This window comes from Cricetulus griseus, chromosome X (genome assembly GCF_003668045.3).
Source record: "Cricetulus griseus strain 17A/GY chromosome X, alternate assembly CriGri-PICRH-1.0, whole genome shotgun sequence".
Lineage (NCBI taxonomy): Eukaryota > Metazoa > Chordata > Mammalia > Rodentia > Cricetidae > Cricetulus > Cricetulus griseus.
Genome location: NC_048604.1, coordinates 94,289,595 through 94,303,934, shown reverse-complemented (window position 1 = coordinate 94,303,934; position 14,340 = coordinate 94,289,595). Strand labels below are relative to the sequence as shown.

The window sequence follows — 14,340 nt, the reverse complement described above, 5'->3', positions numbered from 1 at the left end:
TATTACCAGCACTTAACAGAACCTCTGCACATAGTAGGTTGCTCAGCATACTCAGGACAAAAGGAAGGGATGGAAGAAAGTTGATATTAGGGGTTGAATCTCCCAAAATTAACACTAAAGTTCTAACTCGTGATACCTATGTATATGGCTGTATTTGGGGGTAAGGTCTTTAAAGAAGTGACTACATTGAAATGAGATCCTTAGATATGAAACCAAGTCAGTAGGACTTGGAAAATGAAATCAAGCCAGGCATAGTGACACGGTGCCTTTAATCCCAGCACTGAGGAGACAGAGGAAGTTTAAAGGCCAGCCAGAGCTATAGAGTGAGACCCTTTCTCAAAACCAAAACCAAAACCAATGCAATTACCACCTAGCCATAAGGAGGCATAACAAAGAACACTTCCTGAGCCACTAACCACCTGTAAGCCATGGAGACCTCAGAAAAAAAACAAACTTGTCTCTACTTTGATGTTAAGAGTTGGAGCTTTCAAAACCAAAAGTAGTAGCCAGGCCTGGTAGGTAGTTCACACCTATAATTCTAGCACATGTGAGGCTGAGGCAGGAGGATTGCTGCAAGTTTGGAGTAAAGCTGGACTACATAGTTCCAGGCCAGCCTGGATTATGTAGTGAGACCCTGATTACAAAACAAAATACAACCAAGAGAAAGTACATTTCCGATGTTTAAACAACCCATTACCCATCCTCTGGTTCTTTGTTCTGGCAGTCCCAGCAAAGTAATAACTGCATGGCTAGTCAGAGCAAATAGCTTTACTTCAAAACAGGCTTATTTAGGCCAGCAAGATGGCTCAGTAGGTAAAAGCAATTACCCGGAAAGCCTGGCAACCTGAGTTCAGTCCCTGAAACCCATGTAAGGGTGGGAGGAGAGAACTAACTCCACATAATTATTCTCTGACCACCACACATATCCCTATTCCAGTAATAATATGTAGAAATCTAAAAGTAGGTTTATTTTTTTTATTTTGTTTTTATTTATTATGTATACAGTCTTGTGCCTGCATGCCAGCAGAGGGCACCAGATCTTATTCAAGGTGGTTGTGAGCCACCATGTGGTTGCTGGGAATTGAACTCAGGTCCTCTGGAAGAAAACCCAGTGCTCTTAACCGCTGAGCCATCTCTCCAGCCCAAAGTAGGTTTATTTTAAATAACCTTTTGGGAAACATTAGCATTTTAACTTTCTATCGGGAAGGAGACTTAATGACAGGGAAATAAGGTATAATCATGTAACAGTGGATTATACCTTATTCTACTCTCTACTGTGGACATTTGGCACTATCTGGAGACAGTTCTTGTTGTTACATGTGGAGGAAGGAATCAGTGATGTTGATATCTGAGTAGAGACCAGAAATGTTGTTTGACGTTCTAGAACTCCTTCCCTCAGTGAAGGATTATCCAATTAGAAAACAAGAATAGAACTGAGGCTGAGAAACTCAACAGATGTATTTCTCAGAGTGTAATTAGCAGAGACAGGAGTGCTGGACAGTGGTGATGTACATCTTTAATCCCAGCACTCTGGGAGGCAGAGGCAGGAGGATCTCTGAGTTTGAGGCCAGCCTGGTCTACAGAATGAGTCCCAGAACAGTCAGGGCTACACAGAGAAAGCCTGTCTGAAACAAAACAAAACAAAACAAGGGAAGCTGGCTGTGCCAGTGCACACGCACACCTTTCATCCCAGCATACAGAGGCTTCAGGAACCTCTGAGTTTAAGGCCATCCTGATCTACACATACAGTGAAATCCAGTCTCAAAAAATGAAAAATGACAGGGAGTAAAAGTTCTGATTTTCTCTTTTCATTTGCAGTTTTTTGCAACTTATTATTATTATTATTTTGAGACTGGGCTACATAGTCCAATGCTTCCTCCATCTCTATGGTACTAAGATTGCAGTAATGAACTACCATGCATGGCTGAAAGTCCAAATGATTCTAAGACTGGGCTCTGGAGTTTATAGAAACTTGAATTTAATGTGATTCTACAAAACTTATTCTGTGATCGTAGATAGTTACATCACCTTTGTAAGCCTCAGTTTTCTCATCACAGAAATTAATGCAATATATTTAGGAGTTTAGCAATTATGACTAGTACATGACTAATCAGATCCCAAGTGTACAGCTAAATGTTTAAAAGTAAAGTACTTCATATAAAGCCTCATAGGAGAAGAAAGCCAGTGTTTTGATTCCTTTAACAAGTTTCCTACATCTGATCATCAAAATCACTGAGGAAGATGTGAATCATGTAGACATCTGGTCAGAAATATGTAGGCAGAGAAAACAGGAAAGGCAAGGGCCCCATTGCAGTACCTATGCTTGCTATGGTCAAGAAGGACCAAGGTCAGTGTGCTGCTTAGTTTTTTTTCGACTTGGCACAGACTAGAGCTACCTGGGAAGGGAGAATCTTAACTGAGGAATTACCTTCATCAGACTGGCCTGTGGGCATGTTTGTGGGCCATTTTGATTAATGGTTGATGTGGGACGAGCTAGCTCACTGTGGGTTGTGCCACCTGCCCTGACTCCCCTTTATGGTGACTGTGATCAGGACATTTAAGTCAAATAAACCCTTCCCTCCACAAGTTGCTTTTGGCCATGGCATTTATCACAACAGATAGCAAATTAGAGCAGATGGTATGACAAAAAAAATACAGCAAGCAAGGGAGCAGTTCTGGAGAGAGAAGAGCAAGAATAGAGAGGTAGGGAGACCAGATCACTTGGAACCTTTGGTAGGTTTTAGATAGGTCATTTTGGCTTGTGTGTTAAGAATGGCTGTGGGGTGCAGAGGCAGGCGGATATCTCTATCTCTGTCTCTCCCTCTCTCTCTCTGGTTTTTCGAGCCAGGGTTTCTCTGTGGCTTAGGAGACTGTCCTGGAACTAGCTCTTGTAGACCTGGCTGGTCTGGAACTCACAGAGATCCGTCCTGCCTCTGCCTCCTGAGTGCTGGGATTAAAGGCATGTGCCACCACTGCCTGGCTGTGATATCTGTGAGTGTGAGGCCAGCCTTGTCTACAGAGCGAGTTCCAGGACAGCCTCCAAAGCAGTACAGAGAAACTTTGTCTCAGAAAACCAAATAAAGAAAAAAGACAAAAAAAAAAAAAAAAGAATGGCTGTGGTGGTGGGACACACCACAGAGCTGGCAGAGTTCAAGGCCAGCCTGGTTTAAAGAGTGAGTTCCAGGACAGCCAGGACTGTTTCACAGAGAAATCCTGCCCCTTGCAAAAAAGAATGTCTGTATGGGACAAAGGTAGAAATAGAAAGCATGCAGTACTTCAATTGTCCAAGCAAGACAGCTGTGGTGGATTCAAATAGTACAGCTTATTTGGAGATGATAACATATTCTAAAACTAGGCTATCATCATGGCCATGCAACTCTGTGTAAATAAATGTGCTAAAAACACTGGATTTTTGTAAATTTCAAGTGGATAAAATTTATGGTACATGAATTGTATCTCAAAAATTATTTTGAAAAGAAATGGGAGCTGAGTGCGGTGGTACATGCCTATAATCCTAGCACTTCAGAAGTAGTGGCAGGACAATTGCCACAAATTTGGGGACAGTCTACATACTCAGTTGCAGACAATCCAAAGTCACAGAGTGATATCTTGTTGCTAAAATACAAAACCAAAGTAAACTAAAACACCCCTAACCCTCCATAACATTTTTTTCTATTTGAAAGATAAAAAGAAATGGGAGAATGGATTTCAATAAGGAAAAATGATGGACAAATACTGTAAGGATTTAAGTGTAATTAGAAAACAGAAACTTGCAGAACCATTTGCATAATTGTATGATTCCATACAACATCCAGAAATGTATAGCTAGAATTAACCAAACAGCAAATACTGGAGTTTTGCTCAGTGGGTACAGTGCAAAAGCAAGGATGTAAGTTCAGGATGCCTATGAGAGAGAAGTTTGGGTGATCAATTCTGAGGTTACAAGTTTCAAGATGGATCAGCAAAGGAGAACTAAGGTATTCGAAGGCAAATGGTTGGAACTAGAAGAAACCATTCTGAGCGAGGTAACCCAATCATAAAAAGACAAGCAGGGTATGTACTCACTCATATATGGATTTTAGACATAGAGCAAAGGATTACCAGCCCATAATCCATAGCGCCAGTTAAGCTAGTAAACAAGGAGGACCCTTAGAGAGACATACATGGTCTCCTGGAGAAGGGGAAAGGGACAAGATCTCCCGAGCAAATTGGGAGCATGGGGGCGGGGGCCAGGAGGGAACCAGGAGAATAAGAAGGGGAGAAGAGGAGAGGGGAAGACATGAAGGGACAGGGAGGTTGAGTTGGGGGAAGAACAGAAGAGAGCAAGATAAGAGATACAATAATAGAGGGAGACATTATAGGTTTAAAGAGAAACCAGGCACTAGGGAAATGTCTGGAGAGCTACAAAGATGACACCAACTAACAATCTAAGCAACAGAGGAGAGGTTACCTTAAATGCCCTCTCCTGATAATAATATTGATGACTAATTCATATGCCATCGTATAGCCTTCATCCAGCAGTTGGTGGAAGTAGACACCAGCTAAACCTTGAACTGAACTGAAATCCAGTTGCAGAGGAGGAGGACTGATGAGCAAATGGGTCCATACCAGGCAGGTGAAACCCACAGAACAGCTGACCTGAACAAGGGAGAGCTCTTGGTCCCCAGAATGATAGCTGAGAAACCAGCATGGGATTGATCCAGATCCCTGAATGTGGGTGTCAGTGAGGAGACCTCGGAAATCTATGGGGCCTCTTGTAGTGGATCAGTACTTATCCCTAGCATAGGAATGGATTTTAGGAGCCCATCCCACATGGAGGGATACTCCCTGAGCCTAGACACAAGGGGGTGTGCCTAGGCCCTATCCCAAAGAATGACAGACTTTGAAGAACCCTATGGAAGGCTTCACCCTCCCTGGGGAGCAGAAAGGGTATAGGATAGGTAGAGTGTTAGTTGGGGGGCAGGGGAGGAGGGGAAGGAGAGGGACCTGGGATTGACATGTAAAATAATTTTCTTTCCAATTAAAATAAAAAAAGGAAAGGAGAAAGGGGCAGTTTTTAAGCCAAGTCTGGCAGTTTTGGACTTTTCCAAGAAAAGTTTCTTTCTTCCTTTCTTTCTGTTTTTTTGGAGCCTTTTCTGGAACTCACTCAGTTAACCAGGCTGGCCTTGAACTCACAGAGATCCACCTGCTTCTGCTTCCTGAGTGATGAGATTAATAGTGTGTGCCACCACTGTCCGGCTCTCAATTGAGAGAAATTTTTACATTATAAAGTTCTAATCATATAGCTAACTGATAAAAGGAACATACATGCTTTACTTGAAACTTTATTATATAAATTTCCATTTCTTTTAAAGATTACAAAACCTGTTCTTTGACAGGAATACAAGCAATATTGTTCCAGGATTATTCATGGATACATTGGAAAGAGCTTAGATTACACATTAATAGTATGATTTGCAAACCTCCCAGATTAAACTCTTAAGTAACACAACTTTACGTACTCAGTGAAATCTGATCCTCACAAGCATTTCATAACTATGGCAGCAGGGCCAAGCATCTATGCGATTTACCCACCAATAAAAGGTACAATACATAAGAACCCTTGATATGGTACCTTGCTTGGGCTTCTGGCATGCCTTACTAGAGATAAACTAGTATAAAGTAAGATCATATATAACAGTAGAAAAATATTTGTGATTTTTTTCATTTTTAAAAACTGCTAAAGTAGATACCCACCCCATCCCCACCCATCCCCAAAAAATGCAAAATAAGTACATCTTTTAGGTGTATACCTTCCCTTTTATTTAGGGCAAAAGATAAACTAATACATGTATATGATTTGTAGTTACACACTCATCACTCATAATCATTAAGAATGCTAATGAATGGCAAACCTTTTTAAATTAAAAAACAAAGCTTTATAAGGTCAACTACACTTACAGAAACACAACCCAAGTCTTTATCCTCATGCCCTTGCTTTGTACTTAAATGTTCTACTTTAAATACTTGTTTGAAAAATTCAGTATACAGTTCATCCAGTACTATAGTAATATAGGAATAAAGATGTTCACTTTCATTGGACATTGAACTAATCTACTTAGAGAGAACTATTATAGTGACTCTCTTCTCAAATACATTTCCATATACTGTACTTAAATGGTTTGTGCTAGAAGACATTTTCTTGAGGTCATACATCTGGACTTAAATCTCTAAGTTTTCCTTTCCACTAATCACTAGTCAAAACATCATACACCTTGCTAGTTGCTCTGGGGGAAGTCTTGATATTTCAACAGCTTATCATGCAGTTCAAGGTTATATGGCCAAACAATGAGGAAAGTGCCGTAAGAGGTAGGAAGTAGGCTCTCATCCCAACCCTTGCTGTGCCCATTATGAATAGGCAAAAGACTGGAATAAAAGTGGTAAATGTGAGACTTATAGTGACACCAGGTTTAAGAAAATTAAGTTGGCTTAATTATTAGAATTTTTAGAGAAGTGTCACTTTGGAACCAGTTACAAGTCACTTGGCAACACAGAATACAGCAGTGTCAAAAACATACAAAGCACACTGTAGATAAAACAACTTCTTGGCCATCCATATTTGGGCATTATCACTGTGTAGATCCTTCAATGGAAAAAGTGGTTAGGTGTGGCTCTGTAGAATACTATAGTCTCAAGAAACTGAATTAATTCCTTCATTAATTGGTCTCCACCAATGGTCACTTAGGGAGATCAGCAAAATGTAAGCAACCTGGGGTTGAAAAGAGGACTAGTTTCATTAATTGAAATAAAAACACTGAATTAAACCAACTTCTCTGTGAATTAAATAAGGCTCAAAGTATACATCCAGTTTAGTCACAGGGAGTTGGATCTTGTGGAGGAACAGATACAGAGTTAGACTGGACCCTCCTGGTTTAAGCACCAAGATCATCCATGGAATCCATTGTTTTTGTGAGTCACAGAAAAGAGACTTTTTTTGATCCTTTATATTCCAGAGCTCTGTGAATAATTTCCCAAGTCTCAAATTCTCATCACCACACTAAGATAGAACTTATTTTATAAAATAGAGAAAAACAGCCTGAAATATTATAGGTAATTCATAAAAGCCAGGGACTGGAGACTATCAAATTCATGTTGAGATGTATGTTACTGGCCTCCACAGTGAATAATAACATCTGTACCAAGGTCCCAAAGTTTAGAAAGCCTTTGGCTATTATCCCAGGATGAGTCTACTCTGATTCTTTTCCTATCAATTACATGCCTTTTCTTGAAGCCTTTGTACCTATTCTCTGTTCAAATCCTTCCCTGCCTGAGGGTATGGGCACAGCTTTAAGGATACCCCCACTTTTCTTGATGTCTTCTGATCCCAACAGAAGCCACATCTAGAGAACAGATGGAAAATGGTTGATCCTCCCAACCTGTTCTTTGGAGTGCAATGCATGTAAAATGTGGAAACTACCACACATACCCTACATCCTCTCTCCATACACTCAGAACTTACTCTTCCATACGCCAGCTTCACAGCATCTTGACTTTGGGTCTTGCCAAAATTATTTTTAGAGTTTTGGGGTTGCTTGTGAAAAAGAGATTTACATTACATCTGTTAAATTCAAGGGATTAATGCACTTAAAAGATACATTTTAAACAAAAGGAGCTGAAATGATTCATAAAAATCAAAGCAAAACAAAAAACTTACCTTAATTTAATATCACTTGAAAGGGAAGATGCAAAACACATAGTATTTTAATTCATAGTTTCCAGTATTGCTTGGCTATGTTAAATGCATTTCTATTGTTTGGGATGTTATTTTGCATCACAAACCAAAAGATGCCTTTAAAAAGAGTCCTGTCAGTTTAGTTCCTTCTTTCAGTGAAACATAAAAGCAGGGCTGACAACTCTGGGATAAGCCCCAGAGATTGGCAGTGATGGATGAAAGGCAGAAGACTTCAGGAGCCTTAATCCCTTAAGCATAGTGGCCTGTAGGAAATGGACTTTGTGAAACTAATGGAAAAGCTAACCAAGCACAAGAACTACATTGTTGGCTGCTTGCCCTAAGACAATGTGAACACTAGAGCCACAGATTTATGCTCCTAACCTGTTTTGTCAGTAAGAAGCCTTCAGTTTTGTGCATCTATAACTTGCTTTTCTCCAATAAAACTGGCAGTTTGACTAGACAAAGGCAATTCTTAAAGGGAAATAAATTTGGCATAATATAGTAGAGGACTGTCCTAAAATACACGATTTTGTCTTTAGCTCTTTTTGGTGATAATATGAAAGGCAGCATGGTGTTATGAGGAAAAAATAAACTAAAGATGGGATAAATGGAAGAATCTGACACACCGAATAGAAGAGGGGGAAAAGGCTTTCTTGCAAGGCAATGGAAAGCAATTTTGAATATTTAGCATCCATATATACAAGAACTTCGGTAGTTGGTACATAGAACTTCTGGCATCCCCCTAATATGTATTTTTCATTTAGAATATAAACTTACATTTGGTTTCTATGCAATCATCATTTTGTGTTGCTTGGGCAAAGGTGGTATTAGAGATTTTTTTCTTTCTCTTTAGTAGCAGAGAAGAAATGACAAGTGTCTTATGAATTGCAAAAAGCACACTCTTGGGTTAGTACTCTAAGTGAGATTTCTGACGTAAATGGCTCAGTAAATGACTCACATCTACTGGGGCACATTCCTGATGAGGTAAGTTAACTCCCTTTTCTTCTTTGCTCATGTTTTTCACATCACATATTAATGTACACTGGGTAGTGTGACACAGATAGGGGTAATGAATGGTACAGAAGTTTCTTTTGTCAATGGAACTGGAAACTACCAAGTTAGATATAGATACTGAATACTGCACTTGAAGCACAGCCAGGGGCCATTATGAAAACTGGTTACTACTGAAGCCAAAGGAAACATCATAAATCATCAGCAGGGATTCAGAAAACAGTCAGTGCTTATCAGTTATTGAGCCTGCCTCAGTTATGACTACAAGTTAGAACAGATACTGTTTGGCCAAGAATATTTTATTCTCTAGAATAAGAAAGTTTGAATTCAATTTCATATGGAGGCCTATGGCCTTTATTACATTCAAATTAGTGTTTAATATAGAATATCTGTTTAAACATGAAATATCCAGTAAGGCTTTAATTACCAGTTGCTAAGTTTTCCTTTACCAATTTCTTTACTATGATTTTTTTAAAGGCCTTTGATGTATGTTGGTAAGATTTCAAACAATATGCCAAATACTACATGTGAGGGTGATTTAAGGTTAAAAGTTCGAGGATTACTTCCTTAATTAAGGAAAAGAAACCCTAAGAAATCACAAAGTATATGGACTAACTTCATAGGTGTATTCTTGATTTCATGCCACACACACAACAACTTTCTCTACCATTAACAGCTCTTTAGGTTAGTCTGACAGAGCACCTGACTTGAAGAAACAAATGAACAAACCAGTGAAACAGACAGGGGAAGATATGTACAATTTGAAAGAATTACATTCAACAGCTGTTCAATCAATCTGGCCATCTTTAAGGTTTCCCAACAATACTGTTAATCCATGTGAACTATTTATCCAGATTTAATATTCAATTGATTAATAGACTCCAAGTTAAACAAGGCATGTATACATTAAAGAAAGCAGTACAGAAATGTACTGTATATGAACTGTTTACAAAAACATACAAAATGTTGGATGGCACAAGGGATACAGTGCTAATATAAACGGATTGTTTAAGCTAAGTGCTTAACATAAATTGTCCATCCCTATAACTAACAAAGAATATTTAGGGGACATGAAATATTTCCTATAAAAATAATGCTATATGGTGTAGAGTACTTTTATTCAGTGTATTTTAGGTGGTATTCATGTGTTCATTATTTTTCTTGTTGATTCAGTGATTATATCTTCATCATGTTTCCATTTTCATTTCGAAGCTCCAGGAAAATCTAACTTGCTAACAATCAATTAAAGCGAGAAGAGACGAAAGCAGGAGCAGCAGGAGCAGCAGCATTATGGGTACCAGCTGGGACAGTGTGTGCTTGCAGGTGTCTCTCAGGTATGTGCTACCTGTTGCCAGAACTTGTGCTATCAGCTTACATAATGGTACCAAATATCTCACTGAGGTCACTTCACAGGGCTGTTGAGGTGATTTTTTTAATACCTCTCCGTTGAGCAAGAGTAGAACGGCCTACTGGTTCCAAAACTGGTGACTGATTACGGTTTAAAGCAGAGTATGTAGCTGCCATGGCACCCTGAGAGAAGCAAAGAAAGGTTACAACAAAAATGACATGTATACAAATATAAAATAAATCCCTCCAGGGATTTTCATATGTAAATGAATATAGATCTTTATCAGGCCTATAATAAGAATAACCTCTGGTCAATTTTTCAGATTTAACTAAAAGTTAGGCCAATGTGAAAGGTTGAACTTTCATATGAGAAAGGACAAGGAGGAGCTCAAGTAGAGCACTCATTTAATTTGTTTTATAACCCCATAACATGAGAGGCTGTAAACCATGACCTTTCATTGAGAAAAATTCATAGTCTGCCTTTACCGATAGTGAGCAATTATGTATACATGATGGCAGAAATGTAAAAGTTTCCCTTAAGCTAACTTAATTACTGATATTCTGGTGTGCCTTGCGTCACCATGCCCCCAAGCCATTAGGCACCCATGTACAAGAATCCCATACTAGAACTGGTAAACAAGAGGAAAAGGAAAGTGGCTTGGGGCACGGAGACAGGCTTCTTGGAGGTTCGGCTGGCCTTATCCATCCCGGAGGTCACATAGAAAGCAATGACTGGATGTAGGGCTGCTCACCTTTACGAGATGTGGTGCATCCTGTCTGTTTAGTTGGTATTGTGGCAGTTGGTCCCAGTGCACAATCCAAGGATGTCTGAGCACAAGGGCTGCAGTCAGTCTCTGATGAGGATCTACATGAAGCATTTTTGACACCAGGTCCTATCAGGTGAAGGAGAAGAATAAGACAAGGTTAACTCTCCTTTTTTTCTCTTTTATTTCTATAATGCTTGATATTGTCACCATTCTTCTTCAGCTTTTATGATGGTATATACTTTTGTCACAAAACAAATTTTAGGATATGTTTGTGAGAAAAATACTCCAATCTCTCCTTTATCGTCCCCATGTACCACAATTTTGTTATGGTGCAAAGGATCAGTTTACTTTAGCTTTTCTTAGTTTTGCTCTACTTATAGGGGTTTATAATATCCAAAGAGGTCTGGCTTTACAAAGCTTTAAGTTCAGTGAGGAAGATACAAAGAATCAGTTACAGAGCAAGGTAAAGGCTCTGATGGGATGGGCAAGTGCCAAGAGCAGCTAGAACATAGATACCTGATCTGAACTGGAAGATGACTTCAAAAATGTCACTGTTGATGGTTACTTCTTTTGAGACAGTGTTGCCATGTATCCCCAATTAGTCTGGTGCTCTATATGTAGCTCAGTCTAGTCTCAAACTTTTGGCAATCCTCCTGTCTCAGTCTCCTGAGTGCTGGGAAAAGCGACCATTTTTTGTTTTTTTTTTTTTCGAGACAGGGTTTCTCTGTGGCTTTGGAGTCTGTTCTGGAACTGGCTCTTGTAGACCAGGCTAATCTCGAACTCACAGAGATCCTCCTGCCTCTGCCTCCCAAGTGCTGGAATTAATGGCATGCGCCACCACCACCCAGCTGGGAAAAGTGACTCTTTTCCTGTCAGTTTCTTTTTTTAATTTAAAGTCTTTAATTACTACTCATATTTACATACCCATCCCCCTCATTCCCTCACCCTCCCATCCTCCCATGTTCTCCACCCCCAGCCCATCCCCCACCTTCTCCCCAGGGATAGTGAGGCCCTCCACAGGGGACCTTCGAAGTCTGTCATGTCATTTGGGGGAGGGTCTAGGCCCTCCTTGCTGTATCTGGGCTGCAACAGTATCCCTCCTTAGGGAATGGGCTCCCAAAGTCCATTTGTGCTCTAGGACTAAAGGCTGGCTCCACTGTTAGAGGTCCCATAGACTGTCTTGGCCTCCTAGCTGGCACCTACATTCAGAGGGCTTGGTTTGGTCCAATGCTGTTTCCCCAGCTTTATGACTAGGGTCTCCATGCTCTCACTAGGTCAGGTCAACTGTTTCTGTGGGTTTCTGCAGCCCCATCTTGGCTCCTTTGCTCATCCCTCCTCCCTCTCCACAACTGAACTCCCGGAGTATGGTTCAGGGTAGAGCAGTGGTTCTCATCCTTCCTAATGCTGTGACCCTTTAATACAGTTCCTCATGTTGTGGTGATCCCCAACCAAATTATTATTGCATTGACACTTCACAACTGTAATTTTGCTATTGTTATTAATCATAATGCAAATATCTGATATACAACCTCAAAGGGGTCATGACCCACAGGTTGAGAACCACTGATTAAGAGGAAGGTGAGACCTGAACAATAGGCAAGAGCTGGATTTGAGATGGTATGGAGGAAGCAGAATATATCAGGAAGATAAAAGGGAGTGGATCTGGAGGAAAGCCCTAAGGTACAAGAGAACATGTTTTTGATGGTTTGAATAAGAATGGCCCTCATAGACCTCTATATTTCAATATTTGGTACCCAGTTGGTGGTACTGTTTGTGAAGAATTAGGAGATGTGCTCTTGTTGGAGGAAGTACATGACTGCGGCAGGCTTTGAGGTTTCAAAAGACTCTTGCCATTTCAAGTTAGCACTCTCTGCCCTCCTGCTTGTGGATTGAGATGTGAGCTGTTTATCCTGCCACCATGCCTTTGCTTCATCATGGACTCTAACCCTCTGAAACTGTAAACCCAATTAAACACTTTCGAAGTTACTTTGTTCATGGGGCTTTACCACAGTATTAGTAAGGAAGTGACTAATACAATGTTACAGTTGAGGAGCTGACTAGAATGCAATGTGGCTACAGTAGAGATTGGTCAAGGAGAACATGGTAGTCAGTGAAGTGGTAGAGGTTGAGGACAGATGAGGAAGGTCTTTGCAAGGCATATTAACAAATATCGATTTATTCTAGAATAATAAAGCACTAAAGCAAGACAGTAAGGTAGTCAAGTTTGTAATTTAGATAAATTATACTGCTTAAGTCTTGGTGAAAATAGTTTGGAGGGATGAAAGCCTGGAGATAAGAATTTTTTTCTTCTTGTTTGAAGACACTACTGTGTAGGAGATTTCTTGACAGAACCTGGTGGCTGACTAGAATTGGGAATTAGGGAGTTGTTATTCTAGCTTCTCTTTTGTTTTAGATACTTGTAGTTACTCTTAGCTATTTTAACAGCTAAGAACAGGAATAAGGTAATGAAAAGAATTGGAAATAAAGAGTGAGCCAGGAACAGTGGCACATGCCTGTAGTCCCAGCCACTTGGGCGGTCGAAAGAAGATTCGTTGAAGCCATGGGTTTTGGGATAGCCTGGGCAACACTTTGTGACACTCTATATCAAAAATAAATAAATAAATGTAAGTAAAGGACAGGTTAAAAAGTTCAAACTAAAAAAGAGACCTTTCCTATCAAATTCTGAAAATGGGCCAAAGTGCTTAAAGAAACTGTAAAGCTTCCAGGGACAAAACACTTATAATTTTAATAACATCTCTGTGTTTGACAGGGTCAAGTCATTTCAAATTACTCTTTCTTTTACCTCCAACCCTTCAATGGCTACTCACCTTGCCTGCCCTCCCTCCCTCCTGGTTCTGGCAAAGGCCTTACACATATTAGGCAAGAACTCAACCACTGAGCTATACATCTGCTTGCCCCATGGGCAGCTTTCTCTTTAAATGGTAGCATTTCCTTGCTGCTTCTACCACTATGCTCTGATAATCTCATTAATAATCATTATTTAGCTACTACAGATGATGTCAACTCCTTGAAACTCCACCATAGACTTCTAAGACCTACAGCCATATGGCCAGTTGCCTAATGGCCAAACATTTCATAATTATATAAGCATTTAAAATTCAAATCTTCAATTACTGCCAAACTCAAAGCTTCTTATGTATCCAAACACTTGGTGAAATACACTCTCTTACATTGGCCTGAGGTAGCATTGTGGACTGCATGCTTGATAGCTGCTTCTTACTATTTATGTTTAATAAACTATGAAGTCTGTTCTACCTTCTAAATTTTCCTTTCATTTGACTCAGATTCCATTGCAACTGCTGTTATTTTAGTCTTTAAGTTTTATGATCTGAAATGTATAGACCCTTACAAGTAATATCCCTAACCTTAGGTCAGTGAGCAGTGAGTAAAACAATGCAAGTCAAACAGTTAACAGAGCCCTTTGCAAGTAAATACTCACTAAAGGGTGGCTGTGGAACTGTTCTCTTCTCATAGCCATATGTA

At 39.9% G+C, this 14,340-nt stretch overlaps 1 protein-coding gene across 4 annotated transcripts in view; it reads right to left on the bottom strand.

The window, feature by feature from the left end:
- Nucleotides 1-5,308: 5,308 nt before the first annotated feature.
- Nucleotides 5,309-14,340, bottom strand: part of Rps6ka3 (ribosomal protein S6 kinase A3) — a 110,212-nt gene continuing 101,180 nt past the window's right edge. For all 4 annotated transcript variants that reach the window (XM_027432762.2, XM_027432757.2, XM_027432759.2 and 1 more), the window contains 2 exons: nt 10,822-10,962; nt 5,309-10,252 (listed from right to left, as the gene is read on the bottom strand). In XM_027432762.2, the coding sequence (XP_027288563.1) occupies nt 10,130-10,252; nt 10,822-10,962 (264 nt within the window). In that variant the 3' untranslated portion in view covers nt 5,309-10,129. The remainder of the gene's footprint in view (nt 10,253-10,821; nt 10,963-14,340) is intronic.